This window comes from Buteo buteo, chromosome 3, assembly GCF_964188355.1.
Source record: "Buteo buteo chromosome 3, bButBut1.hap1.1, whole genome shotgun sequence".
In the NCBI taxonomy this organism is placed as follows: Eukaryota; Metazoa; Chordata; class Aves; order Accipitriformes; family Accipitridae; genus Buteo; species Buteo buteo.
In genome coordinates this window covers 32,142,198-32,169,901 of record NC_134173.1, presented here as the reverse complement: position 1 = coordinate 32,169,901, position 27,704 = coordinate 32,142,198, and the positions used below count along the sequence as shown (strand labels likewise).

General features: G+C 40.6%; 1 protein-coding gene across 18 annotated transcripts in view; it reads right to left on the bottom strand.

The window, feature by feature from the left end:
* Positions 1-1,388: 1,388 nt before the first annotated feature.
* Positions 1,389-27,704, bottom strand: part of DTNA (dystrobrevin alpha) — a 231,552-nt gene continuing 205,236 nt past the window's right edge. For 11 of the 18 annotated variants that reach the window (XM_075023237.1, XM_075023235.1, XM_075023236.1 and 8 more), the window contains 7 exons: positions 25,164-25,260; positions 23,661-23,678; positions 19,437-19,596; positions 16,565-16,654; positions 15,840-16,008; positions 14,970-15,102; positions 1,389-4,924 (listed from right to left, as the gene is read on the bottom strand). In XM_075023237.1, coding sequence (XP_074879338.1) covers positions 4,769-4,924; positions 14,970-15,102; positions 15,840-16,008; positions 16,565-16,654; positions 19,437-19,596; positions 23,661-23,678; positions 25,164-25,260 — 823 coding nt within the window. In that variant the 3' untranslated portion in view covers positions 1,389-4,768. Of the gene's footprint in view, positions 4,925-11,663; positions 11,711-14,969; positions 15,103-15,839; positions 16,009-16,564; positions 16,655-19,436; positions 19,597-23,660; positions 23,679-25,163; positions 25,261-27,704 lie in introns of all 18 variants that reach the window. The other 7 variants (XM_075023238.1, XM_075023240.1, XM_075023246.1 and 4 more) reach the window with 2 other exon arrangements.

The following is a 27,704-nucleotide window of genomic DNA, read 5'->3' as shown; positions in this document are numbered from 1 at the left end:
GAGAATTGTATAAAAATGATCAGCTAAGCTCAATAAAGGGGCGACTTTAATCCTCATATTGGTGGTCTATCGTCCGGGCCCCGCAGAAATAAACCCTAAACCCTACAGGACTATGCTTTGGATTTGTGCTGAAAACAGTGTTGATAACACAGGGGTGTTTTCGTCCCTGCTGAGCAGTGCTGACACAGCGTCAAGGCCTTTTCTGCTTCTCACCCCACCCCACCAGCGAGGAGGCTGGGGGGGCACAAGGGGTTGGGAGGGGACACAGCCGGGACAGCTGACCCCAACTGACCCAAGGGGTATTCCAGACCATAGGACGTCATGCTCAGCATACAAAGCTGAGAGAAGAAGAAGGAAGGGGGGGAGACATTCGGAGTGATGGTGTTTGTCTTCCCAAGTCACCGTTATGCGTGATGGAGCCCTGCTTTCTGGAGATGGCTGAACACCTGCCTGCCAATGGGAAGTGGTGAATGAATTCCTTGCTGTGCTTTGCTTGTGTGTGCGGCTTTTGATTTACCTATTAAACTGTTTTTATCTCAGCCCACGAGTTTTCTCACTTTTTGCCTTCTGATTCTCTCCCCCATCCCACTGTGAGGGAGGTGAGTGAGCGGCTGCGTGGGGCTTAGCTGCTGGCTGGGGTTAAACCATGACACCTCCCGACTGCCTTTGCCATTCCTGGAGATACTTCATCACGACACAAACTTGTTGCTTTAAGTAACAGCTCTTGCTTTGTGCTCTTTTAGGTTAGCAACTAGTTGTAATTACCAACACCCGATATGGAAAGACATCTTAAAAGCGTAACTGGAAAAATGAAGACTTCATGTCTTTCTGCAATTAAAGATAACATGACTGAGTACGGTAACGCCATTAAAATGCACCTCTTCCAAGGTTTTGGTCCTTCTAAGGACAGAGAGAGAGAGAAACACAGTGGGTAAGAAAAATTACACTACTGCAGATAGTTTAGGTTGCTGAGGACCAGGGTCCCCTTATAGGTCTGTACCAGGCACCTCATCAGGCCCCTGATGTCTCTGCTTATGGTCATTTTTGTTGCTGTTAAGTGGAAGCAGGGGAAGATGTTTTACAGACAGGGAAACTGCATTTTCAGGTTGTGAAACTGCTAAAGATATAGAGAATCAAGAAAGGAAGAAAGAAGAAACTGCCTGGACCACTGAAAGCAGGCGCTGCTCGGTACCATGCTCAAAGTCCTGGGGGAAGTGGTGGAAGGAGTTCTCTTGCACCAGGTGGAGGAGATGGTGTGGGTGAAGCAAAGACTGCTTGCTGTGCCATGGGGACATGTTTTCCTTCCCTATTGAAAAAAACCGCTGCTTGAGCACCATGGAACAGGACTTCCAAAACCAAAATAAGCCACAAACGTGATGGTCCATAAATTACTTTTAAAAATCTTTTTAATGAAGAAATAATTCCATTCCAAAATATAGACACACAATTAAATAGTTTAATCACTTCAAAATATAACATGTCCCCATTAGGTTCCAACACACACACACAAAACAATACTTAACAGCAATACAAAAAACCCATACAATAGCAGTTCTGTTACAATACCAATGAATATCGTGACATCTTTAGTGTCTCTGTATCTGTCTCAAGTGGTGTCAAGTACAGTAGTTTTAAAAATGTCTTACAGTTAGTAGCCTCAAGATGTAACTCTTCACACTTTTTTTTTTTGGTTCAAAAGTAAAAATGCCCTTTTGCCTTCAGGACACAGTGGAGTGCTTGTTGTTCACAGCTCCGTCTGCTGAATTGAACCAACGTGATTACAGCAACCCGAGGTTGCAATATTTACAAGGTCTATCTACAGTAATTGCCAAGAACCAATAAGGATGGGAGAAGATGACTGAAAGTAAAGGCGGACACACTTATGATAAATTATGATGCAACAATTTGGCTCATGCATATAAGAAAATACATATTATATCACAACAAAGGCCACACACCTTTTTATGCAGTTTAGTTAACATTACTACTTACAGACAACCCATTCTCCACCTTTGCTTTGGACATTCGAGGACCCTATACATCTTCACATCCCTGTCTCCTGATTCCAAACCACTGGTTTCCCTCCAGTGACAGTAAAACCACCCGGAGTTTCGACTGCTGTGGTGGGCCATTGGTAGTTAAGAAAAGGCCCACACCAGGGACCTCTTCTGTAACTCTGTTTGTTTCAATGACCACAAACCACAACCAAAATAATATTCAGCAAGCAGACAAAGACCAGCTGGGCGAAAACGCAGCCAGCTTAACAGTTGGAAAATGCTTAAAATAGATATTTGGAGAGCCAAGTAAGAGGTGCTTCATCTCAGAACTCCAGGGCGTAAGGGACCCATAGCTCTGCTGGGGACCACCTTGTTGACACCAGCCTGAGAGAAAGGCGCTTGATCCGTCAACTTTTTTCCTTACTCCTAGTCCGGAAGCCCTTGCAATGGATTTATTCTATTGCATCTATTTTAAGCATAGTGATAATGAGCACGCAGACATTAAGATGATGGGAGGGATCTATTACTCTGGGTACAGTTAAACATGACATGGGTTGAATTAGTCAGCCATTGCATGTAGCTGTGTTCTAGCTTGTTTTATCTCTGTTCAGGAAATGCTTGCCTGGAATCCTGAGCTGACAGCAACATCTACAGCTTCACTGGAGTAGCTTTAAACGTGGAGTGCTAGGCACTAGTGGAGGCTCACCCATTCCTGAGAGGAGGTTGGAGGAGGGGGCATCGGAGGGTATGGTGCCAGCCTTGCCAGGACGGCACATATCCCAGGAGCAAAGACCAGCGGTTGCAAAAATGAAAAGCTTACATGAAGATATCTGGATGCCTTAGTATGCATTTGGATGTCCGAGACCAAGCCCAGATACGCAAGAAGATGCGGACAAGAGATCTGCATACGCAATAATACAATATGAAAGTGAAAAATGGCAGCAGCTCTTTCATACAGATACTCATTCCCTAACGCAGAGTGCCCAGGGAAACAGCCACGAGCCTAGAGAATGCCTGCGAACAAGTGGACTTACTGGGTCGAGCTACATAGCAATCTCACGTAAATATGGCAGCGTACATCCACGTCACCATGAAAGCGAGGACAGACAGACCACATTAACCTGCTTTAGATGAGTATCTCATCACTTGCTGTAGGCAAACTGTGCTGGTGTGAAATATCTGTATGAAACGCCACTCTTTTCAGGGCTGTTAGTGTCACTTCAGGTCAGCCAGATACTGGAAGCCGTAATATTGTATTAGGGCAGTAAAATTACATTAGCGCAGGGGTCATCCCGAGCTAACACACTGCGCTTCTCAGGAGGGCGGTGCGGCCAGCACGTAACGCTGCACTGTGCTACTGCCCGGCTTCTGGTCTAGCTGTTCCTGGCCTGGCTCCGATTTCTCTGCGCGGCAGTGCCTATGTGCCATACCGGTGTCATCTTTACTTCCAAGCAGTAGTATGTTGTGGGGAGGGCATTACAGCTAGCTTGTGTCAATCCCTGCTCAGGAGTATCTGCAGGTTTTTAGTCATAGCAGAGCCAACACTTTTTAGTTAGCAATCTCACTGCCTAACCCCAAATGGCCAGGTAAGCCCCCTTTCTCCTGAAATGCCTTTATACTTGAAACATACTAAACCGGACAAAACTCCAATTCTGTAACTGTATGCCTGTCCTTTCAAAAAAATCCATCGCTTTTCTTGTGCTTTTCACTGATAGCTATTTCTCCATCCAGCTCCGAAAGAGTCTCACTACACATTTCCAAGAGTGCATGCAGAACATCTGGTGGCTGGCTAAGGCAATACACATTCGGAAATAAAAAGAAAACAGTTGCAAGCGCACTTTAAGCCTGTACATTTAAAGCTGAAGGCCTCGAAAATAACATAATGGGGGGGGGGGGGGGAGGGAAGGAGGAGGGGCAGAGAGATGGAAAGAGCCGGTTTGTTGAACACATGCTTACTAAAGCTAAAACATCAATGAAACAATACCATGGAGGATTATACGTAACATCAGTCAGTTCAGGGATCTTATGGCACCTGTGGTTTATAAACAGCTTTAGCAACGAGTATTTCAAAACATAGTTCACAGTTTTAAGAAGATCTGTGCTGATTTAAAAACTAGATTCTATATCATTTGAATGTCACCTTTTGTATATGATATCTATTTGGAAAAAAAATATTTACACTAACTTCTATGGCTGATTTGTTAGATTATTTTGAAAGAAACATTCCTAAGTTACACATTAGCCCTAAATTAGAGAGGTTTTTTATTAATATTATTAATTATATTACTATTATTATTTTAGTACATTTTGTATAAGTCTTAATTTAAAGACTTGCAAACAAATTGCAAATATAGTCTGGTACTTTGCTTTTTGGGCTACTAGATATATACACTCAGGAGTATAATCATTCAGTGTTAAATGCATAATTGTAGCTTTTTATTTCTTCTGTGGAAAAAATGTACAGTGTATAGTAAACCAATCTACTAAAATCTCAAAGTATTCAGAAATCAAATTTCTATCTATAAACAGTATTGTCATTGTAAACTGAACAGGTTCAATATCATGTGCAAAGGGTTTACGTGAGTTATTAATACTGCTATCCTTTGTAACAGCAGTACGTACATCAGTCTGTTTTCTTCACCGGTAATGAGCCATGTTACAGAAGATGTAGCTAATATAAGTTAGCTTTAAACAAAAGTCTTGTTGTCAAAAACACACATCTACAAACTACAACTCTTAGAACAAAAGTACTGTGCTACAGTCCTCAGAACTTAGTTATGTGATTTTTTTGTCAAGAGACGCTGCACCTCTTGGTTCCACTCTTCTGTGAAGTTTGCAGCCGAGTTTTCTTCATCGTCTGTCCGAAAGCAGCTCTCCTCATCATCAGTTCTTACATAGCTTTCGTTGTCTGTCTGACTGCAGCTTGCCTGTTGAGAAATGTTTAGGGAAGGCTTTTAAAAGGAGTGCTGGTTTAAGATGCTGCACCCACACAGGCAGAGCAAGTAAATCCTCTGCCTGCCGCTCTATCAAGAGAAAAAAGGAGAAGCTGGCCAATTCCTGTGGTTATCCCTGAAAAAGTTACAAAACCAAAAAAGCCATTCTACCATAGGTATTTCAGCTGTGAACAGAAACTTACAGGGCACTTGGGAAGTCGGAAACTCTTCTTACCACGGGTGAGAAGACTGCTGCCTGCTCTGCTGTGGCACCCTGGGGTAACTGGGTCTACACTGACACAGATTTGTGGATGTTCCCACTTTCCCTTCCATTTTACCCTTCCAGGTTTCTCTATAAATAGATTATTGGTAAAGAAACTATGGATTATTCCATTTGTGCAACAGCATTCAGCCACCTTCACCATCAGGAGCTCCCCGCCATGTGTAAATGTCTTACCCTTAATTTACATGCTCAGGTGTATTTCCCTATGTCTAAAAAGAAGCACAGTTACTTAAAAGGATGATTCTGGGTGCTATAGCTCATAAATAGCCCAATCTGCTGGTGCACCAATTTCTCCTTGGTGCTCCTCCACATCCTGAAGCATCAGTAAGTATCTTAAATTCCTATATTGGAGGCATCAAAGTTTTAGCTGGTAATGGGAAATGCTTGACAGACGACTGCTGCTCTTCCTCCTAACTACGTGAGGATCTACAGTCAGGTAATATTGCAAAACTCTGCTTTTGGCATATTTATTGTAAAGGCACTGTTTACACACTTGACCTTTCAGAGCTAAGGAGCTCATCCTTTTTCTCTTGAACTACCTCAGACAGAAAACCAATTCGCATTGCCTGAGCTCTGATAAATAACAGCATAAAAGACCAAACCCAACTGACATGAAATCTTTTCTACTTATTTCAGACATAAAGCTGGTCTACAAGATGAGAGACGAAATGCAAATTACTTCAGCAAAAAAGAGTTAAATTAAAGCTGATGAATGAAGAAAGATCAGGTAGTTAAGCTTGCTGATTCTCCTTCCTGACACCATTTGATTGTATTAATTATTCAAGCACAAATGCTTCCATCTGATTCCTTAATACTTAAGCATCCCAAATGGTATGATGATCCTAATTTAGTATCTCCTTGTGTCAGGCAGTTACAAAAGACATAGCATTAATATTTTGTTGATGAATGGAAAGAATGCACTGCAAGTCAAGTGAGAGGTTTATAAAAAATTTCTGTGGTACATTTTAAACGAGTATTTTTTAAAAATCAGACATGCATCTGTACTGCTTAAGTCTGCAAATTAATTTGGAAATCTTAGTAAAAGAAAATCTTGCTCTTCACAAGTCAGCCAAAAAATGCAAATGAAAGGCATGGAAGAGGTCAGTTCTCAGCTGCCCGGGACTGATTTTTATTGAATCAATTTCAGGGTTATGTAAATACAGGTACATCTCATATTTCTTGATGGTATCATTATAAACCACAGGAGCAAAATAAAGAGTGGCTTGTGAAACACTGGATGCATTAAGATGCATTGATAGTACTGCTAAGTATATGGGTTTGCTTCGAATTTTCTGGATAAATTACTGCTCTTTGGTGGAGTGTGGAGAGGATTATTCTAAATTCTCTCAAGGCTTCTCTCTGTTCCACAGCTAGCGCTAGGATAGAGAGTTTTTCATACAAGAAATAGTGAGTACTAATGAACCTCAGAGCTCTAAATTCATTGCAGTGTTTTGGAAATGCCACAATTAATTCCAAGTTAAGACTCGTATGATTTGGTATGTTATAAAACTGTTTCTTGATCTTTTCTGTAACTTAATCCACAGGTTCTTTTCTGTTACTTATCATTCAGCAATTTTCAAAAACCATTCCTATCACTTGTGTAATTTTAGAAATAAATTCGCAAAACTAAAGCTGCTTCTTCCCCGTTAACTCAGTCACAGTTCTTCTACAGCTTTTTTACGCCTACATGCTAAGAGGAGGAGGACTTAGGGAGAAAAATAAAGAGGAAAACCAAAATATAGCTGAGTGAATGTAGCAGACATTTTTGAAAATTACTGTGCTATCAGCCTGCTGTTATTTTCAAATGGAATGGTCCACATAATGCTGTTTTTTATGTATTTGTTCAGAAAAAAATGAAAAGAGATGCTGAATCATTTGGTTGTGCTAGTAGGGTATGACTTAGGGATGTGAGCAGTTCATCTAGTGCCTGTATCTTGCTTCTTCACCCCTGCATTGCTGACTTAGGAGGAAGAGGCTGAAGAAACTGGACTTGCTGAGGCTGGGGCAGAGGTGGCAAGGGAGGATCAGTTAGCAGCTATTTGAGGGGTAGTTACAAGGATAACAAAGCCAAAATCCTCTTGGCAGTGCTGAAGCACACAAAAAGGACAAATCACATGTTGGGAGGTTCAGGTTGGACATTAGGGAAAGATAAAAACCATGAGGAGGGTGGCACTGCGCTGGGCAAGGGGGATGCCCAAAGAGATGGTGAAATTTCCATCTGTGGAGGTTTTAAAGTCTTTGCTAGAGAAAACCATGGCTGACACGGTCTTGTGTTGGAGCTAGACCTGTCTCAGGTAGGAGACTGGACCGAACAATCCCCCCAAGGGTCCAACCAAGAACTGCACCTACTTCTCTGTGATATCCTGAGCTCCTGGCATGAAGCCTGTGTGAGGAATGAACCGCAGTGCATGAGCTTTAAATGCAGCCAGTCAGCTCTGACTAGCAGCGTTTGGGGCTCTACAGCCGAAGAGAGGCCAGGGCACAGCTGGGAAATGTGACCTCAGGCAGTGGGCACAGCAAATCTGAAACCTACACATCCATTAACGGTGGGCTAGTAACCTGACTTGGACCCTGGGCTACAGATCCTGTGTCTCATCTTTCCCAAACGGTAAATGGCCAGGTCCATGTCGCAAAGGGCTAAAAAAGTCAATGATGGCCAGCGAAGTGCACACTAGCTCTAAAATCTTATTTCTTTCCCAGAAAAAAACAGATGCAGGGCAGTTTTGTCTTCACAGCACTTATATGAATCACCTGTGCCCTTCGGCTTAACGAACAGTCCTTCTGACAGCGGTACACCGGGCAGACTGGACTGACTGCACCATCTCCCTTGGCCCATGGGTTTTATCACCTGATGTTTGGTAATATTCCTAATCTCTGCTGGTAAACATGAAAACAGAGTTTGGAGAAAAAGGGAGAAGGTGAAAGAAACATGAAAGTGTTACTCAGTAAGACTTCTGTCCTGGAAAAACAGTCAAGTTGAATAAATAGTATTTTTTTTAACAATGCATTCATATCAAGAAGTTGAGGTGATTTGGGGTTTTTGTGTTTGAAAAATTACCACCTGTTTCAATACAAACCACTCAGTCACTTTTGCAATGGAAAATGTCACCCATAGCCACTCAAAGCCCCAGACCCACAATAATTTATGTGATAAGGTTTTGAGTCAGTGAAAGGCTTTGGAGTGGGAATGGAACTGAGTAATTGAAATTATTACATGTTTTTGTCAAGATACAGAAAATGTGACCACAGTAAAAAATTGAGAACGAAACCTCTAATAAAGACTCTTCCCTGTACTCCCTCTCAGTGGATGCTTTAGGTCTGATTTTTATAAGCTTTTCACACTTCCTTTTCTGTTATAATAATGCATATACATGAATTAGACATGGCCAACTAAAATGTTGCTATGCCAGCACAAAGAAAGCATTGCTTTAGAAAATCTAGGAAATTGTAGGTATCGTGGGAACATGTCCACTGCACAAGTCGACAGCTCTTCATTGAAAATGACAACATTTTAACCACTTACAGAGGTGGAGGCTTTCTGCTCCCATTGGCTATCCTGGGCAAAAGCCCAACTGCTATCAGGGGATAAAGGCAAAATAATGTCAAAGTTGCATGTTCACCTGATTTCAAGATCTGCCTAGAGCCTGCTGAAAACAAGCTCAAATTCATTCTGTTACTCTATTAAAAATTAAACAAGTGGTATTAAAGTACATTTAATGTAAAAAGTAAGCTGAAAACATGATTAAATTATATTTTATATATTACTGGAACCACTTGCTGTCTTGGGAATTTGTTATAGTAGATGTTATTTCAAAATCAATTCTAGAGAACTGTACATAGCTCTTTTAAAAATGCAAATGCAAATAGAATGCAAAAAGCCTTAATCAAATAACATCAACACCACTTGTCCATGACTGATGAATGAAGAAATGAACATAACTCTGTGGCTGCCGATCAGCAGCAATATCACTCATATGAAGCTACAATAAACTGATCTCATTTTTCCCATCTGTTTTTTAAATAAACACAAATGTAATACTGTTGCAAGACAAGAAAGTCTGTTGGCTTTCTACCTCATATGGCCATATAGGCAACCGACTGTATTTGTATCATCATTGATTGATATTATCTTAGAAGTAAAAGCCTTGATGCAATTGCTAAGCTCCAAGCAAGAACCCAACATAAACAGCAAAAGCACTTTAGACATTGAGACTGGTATGAACTATTTTGGATTTAATTTTCCAAGGCTATGAAATATTGGTACCAAATAAAATAGACCAGATATGATAGTCTTCCACATTCACAAGAGAGTCAATCTTGAGAAGACTAAGGCACGCTTATCATGTGTAGATGTATTTATCACAATGTACACAGTTTGTTCTTGTGGTTATAGGTGAAGTGTCAAGTTCACCAGTTTTTGTTGCTAATTTCTAAAGGGCCAGGATTTTACAGCTGGTGGGAATGTTTCAGTCTTTGATACTGCCTGAAGGGCTCCCTGGGGAGCTAAAAAGAGTTTCACTATGGAATTAACCAGAGCACAGTGCTTTAAAAAATTTCTTTTTGATGGGGTTTCAAAAGGTTTCAGAAGTATCCAGGAGATAAGATAGTAGCTAAGTCTCAGATCTCTGCTAATTTGAGACAGGATACATATTTGCAAGAAAGCTAGGCTGTACAGCAGTAAGCGTTTCCCCACATCACTATGTTAACACTGCTTCCTAACAAAAAAGGAAACCTTAAATGGGATTGACTGAGCTTTATAATTCTAATGAAAAGGATTTTTTTCCACTTAATATTGCAAATAGTTTGTCTGAATGCTACTACCCTTTAAAGTCATAGTTATTCATAATTGTAATTAAATTCAGTTATATATACCATTTCCACTATATACATAAACACATACATTGTTGTTGAAAGATCTATTTTCCTTTTCATGTGACCTGATCTATAACTGACAACTGCAACAAAATAGAAGAAGAAAACTTATTTTTCTGGCTGTCAATGTTTAGGAAAATCTACATGTCTCATGCTTTTAACAAGGCTACTGAGAAAATGAATGTAACCTGAGGGGCAATGTAAGAAGAATTTTTATGAGCAGTTATTTGGTGTTTATAGTACTCTGGGTATCACCATTTATTTGCTTTTCACATCCATTTATTCTGCTTTAGCTGCCAGAGACACTGAGACAGATGCTTCAGAAATACCTAACAGCTTTTAACACCGAAGACTGGCAACTGCTTTCACAAGGTCCACACTTTGACATCCAAATTCTACTGTCATCAGAAGTTGCAAACTCCTTGAATCAGGGTCAAATTTTGCCATCAAAATTGCCATATAAATAAGGTCTAGCATAAGACATGGCATGCAAAATCTAGCAACACTAATTCCTGCACAAGTTGGCACAGGCTATTCACTGTTTTTGCTTATCTGAACATGACCCTGCTCCCAACGTGAAGTGTCCATTTGATAGTAGACCTTTGGTTGCCTTTAGTTCTGGCTTTGAGGAAGAGACTCAGTTTTCAGATGAGAGTCAGACCCCTATTTTGATTTCCCCTCCCTTTCTGGCCCTGTTACCCCATGGTTCAGTGTGGCAGTAGGATGGACAGCATTGTCTCACTGCCATTTTTGCAGCAGGGCACTGTACTCTCCTAGCAAGTCAGAAATGCAGAGTCCGCAGATTCAGATGAAGCAAGAAGGAAATGTGTGGTCTCCCATTTCCTGGGCAAATGTTCAGAATAACAGGCTACTTCATAAAAATAGCCATTGTTTGTGTTCCTGCAGAAAAAGAGAATTGCTGAACTTGGCATTAAACTCAGTGCTGCAACTGTGAGGTTGGCATGTGTAAGGAACATGACCTGAATATAGGCCAGCAGGGAATTTGTACACCTTCTTGTCTTATCTCTAAATTGCCAGACTCTAGCTAGTAGCTGAGTACTTTGCACTTTGGATCGGGGCATTTTAAACTTCCAGAAAACATTGGAGGACACTTCTATGATTAAGTGGCTGGTGGATTGCTTTCTTTAACATTTGTGATGTTCCAGTCTCACCAGAAATTATTTATTTCAGTTATCCTAGGAAGACTAAAGCATTGTAAGGAATTAAACTCAGGTCTCCTGAAATGTAATCTGATTCCTCATCTTCTGGATAAGGTTTCTCCGTACTGGCTAATATATCTGTCATCATCCCCAGGGATGAAAAGCCCATGTTCTTACTCCTATGGTCAACAAAGGAAGAAGATAAAGGGTGGTGGCTTAACATGAATCCGCAAGACTAGGACCACATTTCAAAAAATTAGAAATTATTTAAAGAGATTTCTAGGCATCCTAACACAGGTTGAAAGAAGAAAGAAACACCATCGTCACATACACTCAGGCAGCGCAAGGTGCGTTGCAACTGAAATACACATTACGAGGATTAATTCCAAATATTCTTCTAAATTATAATGATACTTACTTGAGAGGAGAGAGAGAAGGATATTGCACTCAACTTTGCAAACTGACCTGTAGGTAACAAAGGACAGAAAACAAGAAGATGACATATTAAGCCAGTGAGCAGCCAAGCAGTGTATTATTCTGAAGAAAGCCATGCACAAGCCTAGAAATAAAGGGAGCAATTATGGACCCAGAAGATAAACCCAATGAAAAGTTTCTTGCACAACACATTCAGCACAAGACTGACAAGAACACAACTGGTAGTAGATGTGGGAGGGTAAGCACTGTTAGCATTTACACTTGTGCACTAAACGTGTTTTTTTCTGGTACAGATACTTGTTATTTACAACATGCTTCAAAAAAAAAAGAGAAAGAAAGAAGCCTCCTTTGAGTTTCCCTGTCCCAGATTTCCTCACGCATCTTGAGTTTTTTGCTTGTACTTTAATACTAATTTAGAGTTTAGCTTGAAAATCTTGCTTGGAGACAAGGTGACACGAAATAACAAGAGTGGGTTTTGACCAAACATCTTCCATGCTACACTACATCTACATGTTTTTCTAAATGTGCTGCTTTTACACAAAGTGAGACATTTAATAACATAAAAATGGTTACCATATTGTTACTGAGGTTACCATTCTGTAATCTTAGTAGGAGTTCCCCTTCACAGATATTTTCAGCTGACAATTGCATTATGATAGCTACAGCCACCACCTTTTTTTGGCTATCCAGATGAATGCAGTGTACATGTGAGTACAAATAGTAAAATAGCCTGTAATAAATTTCAATGGTTTGATGCAAAATGAGAATAGTTGACCTGGCCACTGTTCAAAAGGATACCCTAAACAGAAATTTCCCAATTTTCCTTTGTTTTTGCAAGCAGAAAATTCTGTCTTTAGAGACTACTCAGTGATACTGGTAGAAAAAGGAATAGAATAGAAAAATACCACAAATTAACTGCCAAGTGCAGAGAACGAGTACATGGCTCAGGATTAACACATGACACTATTCAAACAACTCCTAATTATCCTACTGGTCTCTACTAACTTAATACTTTTTCTTGCTTCCTTTGAACCTGTTCCCTAATTGAAAGGGCATCAACCATATTGGGAAGGACTTCTCGAGCGTTGAATGCCTTGGGTCTGTGGTTATCAACTAAAAATAGTTTCTACTTACAAGTCACTACTGTCAAATCATTGGCTGATAGGAGCTGACAATCTCAAAGACAGTGAAGTACATCACCAAATAATTCCTTTTGGAAAAAATGCTATTAAACAGAACTTGTCTAGAATGACGACTTTCTGTTCCCTCAGTGAACACATTTTTGAAAGAAAAAAGCCTTTCTCTTTTTCTGCCTTTTTTTCCCCTCAGCGGAAATAAATCATGTAAAACAATGGGGAAGAAAGTTTACCTGGATGTAGTTTTGGCTGACCTAAATTCAAAAGAAGTTTTATTTTGACATCGATAGGGAGAAGATTTCTTCCCCTTCTTCTGGGAATGTTGTTGGAAGACAGTAGAAAAGCTCTATTTTGACTGAAGCAAGAGTAACACCCAGTTCTATTGAGTGACATGTGTAACTTCTACTGCACAATGAATGCCCTTATTTTGTAGTGCATATGCATACTCAATTTTGTGCATGTACAAAATTCCATTGTAACCTGTGAAACTCTTGTAACACTGTTGCCATATATTGCACTTCCATACTGTAACCAAAGTAGAGTCAAATCGGTCTATTGTTCTTTCTGGAGAAAATGGAATTTTTACCAGCAATAATAACATTTATTATTTGATGCTTGACAGCTGTCACCACTGAGGTACTCCTTCTTTATAACTGACAATTACTTTCCATTGCATCAGCAGTAGCTGCTCATCCTGTTCAGAAGTTAAAAGGCTGTCATTTTTGCCATTTCTATCTTGGCTAAAAAATTGTGACAAAAACCCCCATGTCACCCCTGTTTCCTTAGCAGATAGTCTATAACAATTTTGCTGCTGTTGTCATGTCCTTAAAGACCTTTGCAACAAAATTACTTTTGGCAGGCTACCATGGGCATGTAGCAGACCTAGGTAAACAACAACAACAAAAAGACGCTCACATCAACCTCAAAACTACCTACAATTTTGATATGAGTCAATGAACTTTTACAAGACTAACTTATTCTAGCAGATTTACAGAAAAGAAGACCAAAGGAGCCACCATTCTTCATTAGATCACAAGCCTGTCAGTCCCAGATTCTTGTCTCCAAAGTGCCTGGCAGTGGACACTAGAGAAAAACTACCAGAAAAAAAGGCTAGATTTTGTTAGCTCCCAGCAATCACCAGTTTAAAAGAATTCCTGCCCAGAAGGTGCTTTTGAACCTCATTTCCATACACCTGATATCTCAGTACCTGCTTAATCCTTTGTTTTGCCCATTTATACTTTTGGTCTCTGTTATACTCTGTAGTGCTGAATTCCAAATTTTAATTGATCACCATGTGGGAACATAGCTATTTTTGCTTGCTTCAGCTCTGCTCCCAAATAACCGAACTGGGTGTGCCCTCCTACTGACATTACTACCAACATCATAAGAAGTAATGAATTTTATATTAGGATGATCCAAGTCAGAATAATTTAAAAACTGGTGATAGTCCATTACACCAGGTAGAAGTGGAGACCATTATGCAGAAAGGACAGGATACCTACAGAATTCCAGCTCCCCCTGGCAAATTTGCTTTACTCAGACTCTTAAACAAATGACCTTTGAAAACTTCCTCAGGGAGTGTTTAATGCCAAATCCCCAGGCTTCTCTATACTAGATGCTTGTTGAATACCTGGTCCTCCGGGATACAGTTCATTTCATACCCTTTCCTCTCCTTCCAGATTCTGACAATGACAATAATATACAGACTGCACTTGAGCTTCAGTTCACACTGGAGAAACCATTATGGATGTTTTTTGCTACTGGAGAAAAAAAATAACCTAAATATAGCAAGAACTCAGCTTGACACCACCAAGCAGCCTCTGTGGTAGGGGAGAATGAGGTCTAAGTGACTTGGTAGGCCCTGGCAGAGAACAAGCTCAGAGGCAATTCTGTCCCACCTGATGCCCTGGTAAGCTTAAGGATTACTCTTGTGTGCCTCAGGCAGTGTGGTCTTCCTGGATATGCACAAAGGCTAGATGCGTGCGTGTCTGTGGAAGAAAACAACCGCAGTTTTTGGAATGTGGCTGCTCTAGTAACTGAGAAGAGATCATGCCTCAGGGCCCAGGACAGGTTGAGAAGGGCACTGGACAGCTAAGGTGCATTACTCTTTCTCACTTATGGAGACACATGGGCAGACGGTGTCCTTCTCCCACCTGGTATGCCTCATCCTGCAGCTTCTGCTTCAGGTACTCCTCCATCTTCAGTTCATTCTCCAGCTGGCGGACAGAGTCATTCTCATAATTTTCATCATCTGCTCTGACGTAGGGGTCTCCATCTTCTGTAACCCTAAAGACAATTATTAATAAATAGCCTCCTGAGATGAATGACATTCAGAGTCAATAAAACTTCCCTTTATTGTAAGCTATGAGGAGAGCGGGATACTTTTAGTCTAACCACATGCGCCATTGGTTAGCATTTTCCTGGCAGTGGAAAACACTTCTGCTATTTCCCCTCTCCAGTGGTCTGGTAGACCAAAGGCCATATTCTGCTGAAGGCATTTTGGGGATACAGCCCTAGGGAAATGAGTAACAAAATTTCTCAATAACTTGATACAAAGAGGTTGAACTAAAAATAACTGGAAAGGTGCCTATTGTCTTTGATAGGAAAATTCAGGTTCTAGAAATAAATCAGTTTGTTGATTAATTGAGTTGGTCAACAAAAACATTCTGTCTTTTCCAGTTAAAAGCTTCTCTTTTTCCAGTGGGCTCCAACAGGCCCCTCAGCCTGGATAAGCAGGGAATAGGACTGCAGGGCATACTAGGGAGCGCAGCTGTCCCACAGTCTCCACACTGCCCGAGTGTACCAGACTGGATGTGGGACAGCTCACTCCTGAGGGCATCCTAAGTTCTGGCCTTTACTGTTTACAGAGCTCACTACTATCTAACCATGAAGCTGTCCTCACCTGGATTTAGGCGTTTTTTTGGTAATCAAATAGTTGAGAGGGAGAGAAAATATTACATGCTGCATATGGTTTTCAACAGAAAAAGAATGAGATGAAGGTGGCGAATGGAGCAGGTACCCACATGTCACTGCGGATGGAGCCGGTGGCAGCAGCGCTGTGGATGTACCCTGGCTTCCGCGCATGGATCTGCGCCAGGAAAGCCTTCTCAGACGTTGGGGATGGCACAAGGTCATCAAAATGAGTCCGTCCAAATTCAGAATCCACATTGCTTTCTGTCTCGCTGCCCACTTCTGTGAAACAAAAGGCGACACACAGTTCGATTTAACTTTCACAAGAGAACGTATGCTTGGCTATTTCTCTAAGCCTTTCTCTGACTTTCCAACTTAGAATGCCACCTCCTTACAGCAAATAACAGTGTATTATTCTACATATATCTGCAGAGCTAATAGTTTTCTTCTTGTGGTGGGACAGAATAGTGAAGCTTTTGCTTATCTCGCTTATTAGGTAGGATATTTTAATGAGAATACCACAGACTGCATTTTATAACAGGTCCTATATGTTCTATACTGAATGAAATTTCTGAAGAGCGGAATCCCACTCCACGTGGAATCACATACAAACTTCTCAAAGTTTTCACTGTATCCAGCTGCACTTCTACACCCATGGCTTTCAGAAATGCTGTATTCCCAAAGCTGTTATTTAGGGACTTTTTTTCTAACAGCATAAAAAGCTTTGAAGCTACATTACACTGCTTTTTTGTTGGTTTATATTTTCCTACCTCCCATTTTTTCGAATATGTGTGAAATATTAATGAGGTGAATATCCACCCTCGTTAGCCTCGCTCACCAGAATTTAGTTCTTTTACCAAAGACGACATCGTGTTGGTGATTGAATCTGCTGCCACCAGCAAATCGTTTCTTAAGTTTCGTCTTGCACCTGAAGCAAGAGACAGACAATACACAGTGTTAATATTCTTCACAAGATATGTTGAAAGCAGTTTTAACCGTGCTGAAAGCTGCCATTGTGATAATTCAGGGTATCAAAGTCCTTACGAGGGACGCGTGCAGAACAGTTCTCTGCAGAATGGCCTCATTTACTTATGCTGTATGCAAGAGCAGAAGCCTACCCTCATGCTTCATTTAATCACAATGCCAGATATGCGGAGATTATTCATTGCCATCAAGCTTGCATTTGTGTGGTGACACCAGCAGACCAGGCCTGGAAGATTAAATCCAGCGTGAACTCATTTATAATGTCTGTGGGGGAGGAGGGAAGAAATGAAGTGTTTTCTCTAAGTTCCCACAGCTCTGTTTAATGACACCATTATTGCCAGGTATTTGCCACGTAATTATGGCAAATGTTGAAGAAACATACTTGACCTCATCAAGACTGATATGGATTTTTCTTCTCTGCTCCCTCTCAGCCTCTCCTGTAGCTCAAGGACTTTCTTGTATATTCCATAATTTACTTTTTCTCTCTCTCTCTCTCTTTTTAATAAAGGAAGCACTATTGCCTCTCTAAACAGCCCCAAGCTGCTTTTAAACTCTTTCTAATAATGGATCTAGAAGTGCTTCCCTGCTGAACCTGGCAATATTCCCTTAACCATCAATCATGAAAGATCCTTGTGAGCTGCATGAAACACTCCTGCCCTAGGAGCAGGCTGTGGGTAACATGTGCTTAACTCCCCCAAATCCCAAACGTAGCTCCTATTGTAGCTGAATGATCAATATATCCCATGGAATCTCTAATCTCCCAGAATGGATTATTCACAGGAATTGGCAGGATTTGACTGCTTCAGATTCTTTAAAACTGGCTGAATGTAAAACAATAGAGTTTTAAAAGTTCCCCAAATCTTAAAGAGGTTTTAAAAATATATCAATTACCAAATGGTTACTTGAATGTAAATTAAAGTAGTTAATCTCTCTCTTACACACGCACACAAACACTCAGACAGTCACTCCCTCTCTAAAGTCTTCTCAATTTTGTATCTATCTCTGAACTATTGCAAACATCATGAAAGAGAAAAAAAACCCCCAAGATAAATGATGCTTTAACCGTGGCTTGTCTGCATTAGGTATATATTGGCAGATCTCTGTTGGTGCAGCACAGAATGAAGCTGTAAAATCTCAGTCCCGCCCCCGCCAAGTCATATGTCAAGATGTGACAGAATGGCTGGCTTCAAGTTCTTTGGGTTTGACCTTCCCATCTAAAGAATATGGTAAATAATGACATAAAGCTAGATATTTATCAAATGCAGCAGTTTTAAAATGTGATCGCTAACCTTTTTATATTGTTTTTTATCTTGAACAGAACATACTTATATACTTAAAAAGCATTTGCCTGAGGCAGCCTTAGTATTATTTATGGATATTTTATTGTGGCCACTACATTATTTCTCTTACTCTTAGCTCTGGAAGAAACTGTCCTATAACAGCATAGGGGTTAGTGGTCCATATTTTTGCTTGTCTCAATTTTTTTCACAGCAGAAAGAAGAAAAATATTTCTTGCCTGTTTCTTCTGCCACAGAAAATGAGACATCCAGCACTGTGTTATGTTGGGACTGGGAATTATGCCTATGTTCAATACGTGAATTGACAAGCACTTTAGCAGAAAGTTCTTGATTGCATTACAGATTCAACCTTGTCCTAAGATATACACACAGACACAACTCCCATGAAAACCAAGGGGAAGGGTGCATGAGAGGGCTGAACTGGGCTCCTGGGAACAAACACGCTTCCACTGTAGCAGAGGAACTCCAGAGGTCCACTTACGTTTGTTTTGTACTAGGGAAATGGGGAAAAAATTTATTCAAATAAAAGAATTGCAGTGATGTAAATATTTTAGGACAGAGCAGATTAGAAAAAGAAGGAATATTTCTTCATTTAGATCACATAGACTATTTTCTTTAGTAGTCAACATAATAATGTAATCGGTTTAAAATTTATTGTTACTTGACAAAGATGTGGAAAGAGGAGTGAGGAACATGGTGCAGCCTATGGCAGTTTTCTGGAAACACATTCATCTAGCTTGGTTCCTGTCTAGTCTAGCTGGACCTTTCTCAGAGGCCCAAAGCAAAAGGACAAGGGACAACAGTCACAAGTTGCATCAAGGGATGTTCCAGTCAGATACAAGGACAAAAAATTTACACAGTAAGCATGGTCAAACACTGGAAACAGAGGCTGTGGAAAATGCATAGCAGGAGCCATCCAGAACTCAACTGGGAACTCAAATGGTTAAGGTCCTGAACAGTCTGATCTCACTTTGAAGCCCTATGTCTTGGAGCAGGAGGACATGGTGACTTACAAGAGTCCTTTCTACCTGAACTAATTCTATGACTGTATCATCTATTCCTAGCAAAGTCTTCATTTAAAACCAAACACAATGACAACGCGTTGCTGAACTCAATGGCAATTTTTCTTCTTCTGGTTAACAGAGCACTGATAATGGTCTGACCATCTTGCATTAAAATTCCCTCTTACCACAAAATCCATTATTTGTCATCATCGTCCAGTTTCTGCTTACCTGCTTGCTTTGACAGCAAAGTCTGATGGCTGACAAAGTTGATTTTCAATGGCAAAACACAGTTGCTGCAGATTGTTTTGTTTTGTTTCATTGCATGTAACTCAGAAGCTCACGTTCATTTAGTCATTAGCCACAAGAAATAATGATTCTTCAAACAGTCTCTGAGTACCTGAGACAAGCTATTAATGAGACTTACTTTGTGCAAAGGCTTCCTGCACATCTCCTCCCACCCCAGTCAGAGAGTCCTGAGGTGCGTGGGTTGGGGTGGAGCAGGCAGAGGCAGACCTGATGGGCATTGGAATCGGCCGACTGATAGTGTGGCTGGGTGAGGAACGTGGGGAGCCTGCCCCTTGGGTCTGCAAAACAATCACAAGGGGTTAAACAGGTCTTTGCAAGAGCCCTCGCCCGCTGTCCTTGTCACCCATCCCGCAGCTTAAAGGCATCATGCTGTTTTTAAATCAGTTGGGTGATGTTAATTTTGCTAAAAGAAATATACTGAAGTCAGCTGTTAGCAGACAGCAAGGCTTCCGTGTAGAAAAAGACTAAGTAGGAAAATATGACTCAAGATCTGACTTCCTTTAAGCGTGGGAAAATGTCAGGCAGCTAAATTAAAAAAAATTCCAAGTTCATATGCACTGAAGTATAGACCTTCTCTCTGCCCTCTTCCCTCTCTCACTCCCCTAGTTGGCATGCATGTTTGATAAAACATAACCCCTTTGGGCTGTGAGAAAGGGAAAGATGCTGGCACCAACGTGGCTTTCAGCCTGGTCAAGGGACTGAAACAGCCCCTTTCATCAGAGCGCTGCCTTGAGAGCTGATCACAGCCGTGCCCTCTGCCTCCCTGCAGGAGAAGTTCACGGTATGTGCAACCTCTCAGTCACATAAAGTCTGACACTTGCAATAAATAATATAGCTTTCTGCTTTTTATTCAGAGCCAGAGAACTATTTTAAGCTGCTATTAAATCATACTATTAAATTGTTCGCTCTACAGGATATAGTCAGGCACTCCCAAAACACTGTAGGGATAGGGCAATATAAATTCCTGCTATGGGTTTAGCTGCTGGAAGTGAAAATGTTTTAACACCAGTCATATAAAATGTCATGCTGTTAGCACCTTACAGTTAGTATCACTTAGCTGAAATTCAAGCAGACTTGACAAAATAGTCATTTTTACAAACGCAGCTGGGTGAGTGATACCAAGAGACACAGTGCCGTTTTCATCCACTGTTTCAAAACCCCTGGGAACGTGTATCCACGTAAGGAAAAACAAATGCTGCGCCCACACCAAACTGCACACGGCTTTTGACTGAAAACCTGTGTTTGGTAGATGCCAAGGATGGAGTTGGCTTGAGTGCAACACATGCCCCTGGTTGTTTACAGTGAAAAGTAAGCTGAGGGCTGGTGTTTCCCTCACCCTGGCTCTATTTTGAGAATTCAGGAGAATTTCTTAACTCTTCCTAAGGCATTTATTTTGACTCTGGTAGTGGCTGCCACTGCAGCCCTGATATGGTTTGGCAAATATGTTCTAAAAACAGACAACAGCAGCCCATTGCAGGAGGAGTGCAGCATTGCCCTTGAGATTTTTATGAATTTCTGCCCTGGACCATAAATAATGCATCAGAATACTAAGCTATTTGTTCTTTTCTCCTATCACCCCTTTCTAAGAGACATTATCACCAGAAAGGCATCAAGGGCAAATTAGGTTTATGAGGAATAAGCACATTACTGATGGGAGAATGGAGGATTTAACACTTAAAATTTCTTTAATGGTTGGTTTTAAAACATTTAAATGATGGATGAAAGGGAAGTCGAATACATAAAGGCCAGATGCTCTCCTGTTTCTGGAATCATCTGTACCCACTCCAGCAGAAAAGCAGATCTCTAGTCCTCCAGAGGCAGGGCATCGAGCAACCTGGAGATGTTCCAAGGTCCTTGGAGGTCCCCATCAGGGAGGAGATCTGGGATCTACAGCTATCTCCTTTGATGTCCTGACAGGGCATGTTTCATCCTCTGTGAAACAAATTTGCAAAAGAATTTCTGGTTCCCAGCTCCCTCTTTTGCTTGCCCTTTTTCCTCAGCTCCCCTTTGCCTTTGGTCTTGGTTCTAGGGGACACCAGCAACAGTGGGAACTTTCAGAGAAGATGAGAAAAAAATGGACAAAATTTGCTTCCTATAGTCAGGTCACACTAAAGGAATGAACTTCAGAATAGGCATTTTATTTACTAAAAATAACAGATGCCTGCCAGTACTTCTTCACTGGAATTTTCCCACAAGAGCAATGTAAAAGCTGTTGTACACCGGTGCTTACCCTTGTGTCTGCTTTGAAGCTATGACTGAGATCTTGTGTTTATGATAAACAGTGCTCTCTTATCTGTAGCTTTTTTGTTGGAACAAACTGTTTGGAAAGCACAGGGAAATGAAGCATTTGGAGTCCCCTCTCCAGTAAAAAACTGCTCTCTTTTTATACTATTTGGGCAGTATCAGACAGAACTGATGAACAGCAAGTTGAAACAGGAGGTTATTAGGGAATGCCTAATTTCAGAGAAGTGAACACTTCAATTATATTTTACTCATCTAGATCCACCTCAGCCCAAGTTTGTGGGAATGGAATGCTATCAGGATGGGATTGAATTCCTGCTTAGTGGTTATCAGGTGAAATGTGTTTTTCACAGGCTAGAGCTAATGGCCTGAAATCTGTGATAATAATCAGTAGTGACTTCTTGGTAATCTCAGCGGAGAAATTGAGCACCGAATTGCTCCCAAACCTCGGCAGTCCCACCAGCTGAGGACTAAGGCATGCTGAAAGGGGAGCTACCAGGGATATGTGAATGGCTTCAGCTTTTATGTTGTACTTGGTTGCATCTATCAATGTTCTCATGCCTTTTAGGAAAACTTCCATGTATTTTATTTAATTCACCATCCCTAGTCAACCTGCTATGGATTTTAAGTTAACCCTTGCTAGACAGGAAAAGATTTCCCACTATCAACTGTCATGCACGCTTAGGATAAAATGCCTGAAATAAAAACTGGCTTTACAGGAGCTTTAGCCCATTGCTCCCTCTGCCGGAACTGAATTGGGATGACATATGGGGAAAGCCTGTCACACAGCCTCATCAAACGACACGGATGTGAAGAACTCATTATCCTTTCTCAAGGAAGGGCAGGAGAGAAATAGAAAGTTCATAAGCATTAGATGAATTGCCAGGCTGCTCATTCCAACTGAATTCCTCCAGAAATTAATTTAATCCTGTTTCTCTCAACAGATCATGAAATGGCATAGCGTAATGGGGATCATTTAATGGAAAATTGTGAGAGTAATTCCTTAGCATCATCACCTGGTATTCAGCGAGGCTATTACTCTTGGAAGAAAAAAATAATATCTCATAACAGCCTGAAAATGTGCTTTCACTTGTACTGTCCAGTGAACATTTTATATGATAGGGAAACTCTTGTCACGTGGGAAACTCTTGTCACGTGGGAAACTTCTCTTTTGTGAATGGAAGATCTTTCAATACTGCAGAATTGAAAAAACCAGCTCTTACATGCAGGTGATGTTTGTTTAGACGTATTTTTTTGTGTGCAACAGATTGATGCTCTACAAAAATTAGCCAAAATGAAGGTGAGCATTACCTACAAAGTCTGCATGCTCTACCATAGACAGAACACATCAGCCTTGTGACTGTAGTTCTGCTGATGAACGCAAGAGGAAATGCGTTTTGTTAAAATGAAACATTTTTATCAGACTCATAAATCAGACTGCTGTCTGAAAAGTGCTTTTTTTAGCCTAATATCTTTCCAAGATCCATTTTGATAATAAAAAGCTCCAAAACAATTAAATCTTCTAAAATTTACCATTAGTAATATAAATACTTGCCCTTTTTGGTCCAGGTTGCAGAAGCCATTTAGAAACTACATTATGTTCCTGAAGACTCACAGGACTGTTAACATCAGGACTGATGTTAAAAGATGTGCACACAATGCCCTGACTTTTTCTGGATAAAGTGGGGCCTCAAACTCATTGCCCTCGTCTAATTTAAACTCAGTTATGTTTTTCTTAAAGTTCCAAATTCTCATTACTTTTTCAAAACATTATCTATAGTAGAAGTGTTCTTTAATTCATATTCTCGATTGGTTTCACTACTTTTGGGTGGTGGTTTCCATATCTTACATGTTCTTATTTAGAAGAGTGAGAAAAAGATCAAGACTCCTTGTAGCCATGACTCACTTTCTGGAGGGCTAAGATGTTTAATTGTGAAAATTGCTCCAGGATACTTGAAAATAATGTGTGAAAGAATTGCAAAGTGTTAATTTTGGTCAAAAGAACACACACACATTTCAAGCAAAGGAAGTAAAATAAATCACAGGAAAACAATCACATTTAGGAGTTAGTGAGGCCTCCAGTAAGGAGGTAACTTACTACCTGTTTCAATTCTTCTTCCTAAAGAAAAAAAGGATCAGCACATGAGATTAGCCAGGATGTAAGTGAAGAACAGATACCAAGGCCAAATTTGGAGTACAGGGTTAAGGGTACAGTCGAGGTATGTGACCAGGTCATGGTCCCACCTCTGCACACTCTGAAACACCAGAACAGTGTAAAGTGTGCAGAAAGCTACTACAGTTTCCTACCCCAGATTCTCTTTGTCCAGGCAGTGCAATGACAGCAGGCAGCCCTGACTGCTAGTTGTACCACTGCAGCATTTCATAGGTAGAGTGAAGAGTATACTGTCTACTTCCAGCTCCCAATAATCTGCTGGCTATTTGGTGGGCTCTGCTGCTCGGGTGCCACCAATTCCTGCACTGTGGCTGCAGGAGCCTGTGCTTTAGGAGGTGCAAATGACGTAAGGGGTCAAACTCATCCTTTGATGCAAACACACATTGCTAAAAGGACTTCAGTGCAATTCTTTCTGCTGTTATCAGAGCCATATTTGACCCAAGTTGCACTGAATTTTCCCGCACTCATTTTATCTGGCATGGCCAACAACGAAACAGACTTTTATGCCATTCAGAGCACTTTCTTCCAATGTGAATTTCTGACATCATCTGTCCTGAGGCACATCAGGTAAAATAGGGCTGGACTCTGCAAATAAAGACACATTTTCCATCTTACCCTAGTCTGTCTTAAAAATGCACATGCTTTTTGATATCTTCATTTTTAACTGAGATCCTTTGTTGAGGCATGTTTCGTTTGTTTAACAAGGGCTTGTTTCTTTATTTATGAAAATGACCAAGTGCTGTTGGGGAAGCATCTCTAAGATCAGAGAATTAGATGTGGTTGTCAAATGGCATGTCTTACAGAATGAGCAACTGAATGGGCAAAGGTAAAGGAACTAGCAAAAGCAATTCTGTACTGTCAGCTGGAGTAGGTAATAGTGTAGAGCGCTGAGTTGTTTTTCTCACAGTTACTAGTTAACTCGGTTTACGTGTCAGTTTGTTTCTTTTCTTATGTTTTTTTATTTGATGTCCTCAACAGAGAAAACTCTAAAAACACCTGAAACCAGACCACAAAATATTTTGTGTTTGGACATGTCGAATGGTCGATCCAGAGATTGCTAGCCTGAAATCTAGAGATGCAGCCAAATCCTTCTACCAAAGAGCAAAACAGGACTGTATTGCATCATGCTGCAGTATTATTTAAAGGATTGTATTAATTATTCAATAGTTCAGAGCCTATCTCTGATGTTCCATCCACTTAGCAGTAGGTGACAATGGTGATGCAGCTTTACTACAGGAACATCATCTGAGCATCATTTGAAACCCCTGAATTGAAAGACCAAGGCAAAATATAGAAAAGGAAGGAAACAAAGCCAAATTTTAAGGGTGAAAATAGTCAAGTTCTGCAGAGTTCTGTCATCATATCTCCTCCCTCTCCTCTCTTGCCTCACTCTGCCTGTTCTCCTTGGTAGTATGAGGTGGAGCTCCTTACCTTCAGCAGTTTCATGAGGCCTTCTAACTGAACCATAAGCTCCCTCCGGCTTTCCTGGAGAGCAGACATCCTCTGTTCCAGCTCATCCTTCCGCTGTCTGAGAAACAAGCAGATCTGATCAGAGCTTACCCCTCACAGCGTCAGCAGCTTTTAACTGCATCGTTTCCCCAGCCTGACTATGAGGTATATGCCTATAGATCGCAGGAAAGCCAACACACTGTATGAATTCAGCATAGTGCTTAGAAATGGGGCTACATGAAAGCTAGGGAGTTCCCTCATACTGAGAATATTCATGGGACTGAATATAGTGATTAGGAAAAAGACACTGACACAGACCTTTCTCCAAAGTACCAATGAGGTTCAAACAAATTTGTGTTACATTCCCTTGTGGGAATGCCTGGCAATTTTTGTCTTTGGATCTCTCTAGTCAATAACCTCACTAGCTGTCATGAGAAATTAAAGCCATGCCCTGAAGGACATGAAATTACAGCAGGGGCACTGAACAAAGCGAGATATCAGAGAAGCTAAGAGAGGTCAGAAATTCAGCCAGAAAACCACAGTGATCTGCTTTTGTTTCCTTTTTTTTTTCTGAAAGCAGGAGTAAGACTGTCACATAGTGGAGGTATAACTGCTTGAAAACAGCTCTTTGGACTCAGAGTCCAGTGCTGCTCCTGTGACAGTGTGAATAGCGAGCCACTCCGAGTGACAGCCAGTTTGTGCCCCCATAAATGGGAGCAGCTTTGATTCTGCACAGCTCCACTGCACAGGACGGGGGTTCAGCACTTGCACATGTTCAATCACTAAATTGTGTGAGAGGTTCTCACATAAATACAAAATAAAATTGTTGCCTCCTGGAAGTGATGACATTATTAACAATGTTACTGTTGAAAAATATACATATTAGGTGCATTTTATACACTACTATGTTGCTAATAACATAAAAACACTATGTCATTAGCCTTGTACTACCTACAAAATATGACAATTTAATCCTAGATGGAAAAGCACCACAGCCTACAGACTAAGTACATTTCCTATATTTTGGGAAATATGAGGTTGAGCCTTCTCTGTAAGTGGGAAGTTACTGATATAAGCAACACTGATTTCTACAGGATTGCTCATGTGTGCTCTCTCTCACCTATATAATAGGATCATATAGTAAAACTGCCAGGTTGTATTTACTCTTCTGGAGGATTAATCTATTTTCTGCTACAAATTGCCTGTGCTGGCTTTTCTTTTCCAGGCATGTAATGGTTGGAAATGCTATGAACTGTACAAAGGCAACTAAGTTTAAGAAACTGCTAATAAAAATAAGATACCCTATCCATGTAATTCGAAGTGGCAGGTCCTAGCACAGACCTCTGCTGGGTTTTAGATTCATTCTACGGGGACAGAGGATCTAAGCAGTGTGCAATGTACAGGCCACTTCTCTGACTTTTTTCTCCTGCTGTACTCCAGAGCAAGTTCTCAGAAGCAATGGGCTTTCCAACCTGTCTCCAAGACCGCCCTGGTAATATGAAGGAATGCTGTGTTCAGAATCTCATTTCGGCAAATGTGCAACACTACAGCAGCTAGTGAAAGATGATGGGACAGGTATCCACAACATAATTTACAGATTCCAGCATTTCTTAATATTATATGAACTAAACTGCCCTACTCTCCTAGTTGCTTCAAGCCTCCAAAATCTGCGGGGTAACAGACATAAATCAGGGCTGCTGTTCTGAGTCCTTCTGTTTTACACATGATAAGAACAGCCTCATGACATCTTAAGTATCTAGGAATTTGAGGCGGTGTTGAAATTCCACAGACAATCAAAAGCCAATCTTTTGCCTCTCAGATGCTCAACATTTTAGAAGGTATGCAAAGCAGCACAGACCCACAGATTAAAAGTTATTTTCTGACTCTGATGCTGCATGTTAAATCAGAAAAGATATCATAATTGAGGAACTCAGCATCACTGCCCTAGGGACATCCCATGTCAGGAAATTCAAATAAGGATATTATGCTTTTAATATGTGTAGCAAAATTGAAAAGAGGGAAAAATTAACTAGTCAGTCCGCTAACACTGCACAATCATTTGATATTTTTTTTAAGGATAATGAATTTTATTTGTCAACTACATCATAGAAAGCTAATCTCCTAAACCTGCTTAAAATAGACTTTAAGCTTGATGCACAGGAGCTACGTTATTGGTATATTTTATGTGATGTACTCACTTTCTTCATAGTCAGTTTTATATGTCTCACAGAATGTCACTTGCCTGTATATATCTAGAAGTAATTACATACTAAAATCACTTGTAGAAATGAAGAAGCTAATTTGTCTTCAGATTGGAAAGGAAATGATTTGTGAAACAGAAAAATATTTTAGTGTGAAAAACTCCATAGTAAAACTATACAGTATTCGTAAAGAAAAAATTTAGCGCAATTTCGTACAGTAATTTCCCTTGGTTATGAATCAGACCACTAAAATATTACTTGTGTGAGGAGCGCTAAGTGTTCCTTAGTCTTCTCATGAGAGAACTGCTCTATGCAGGGGGAT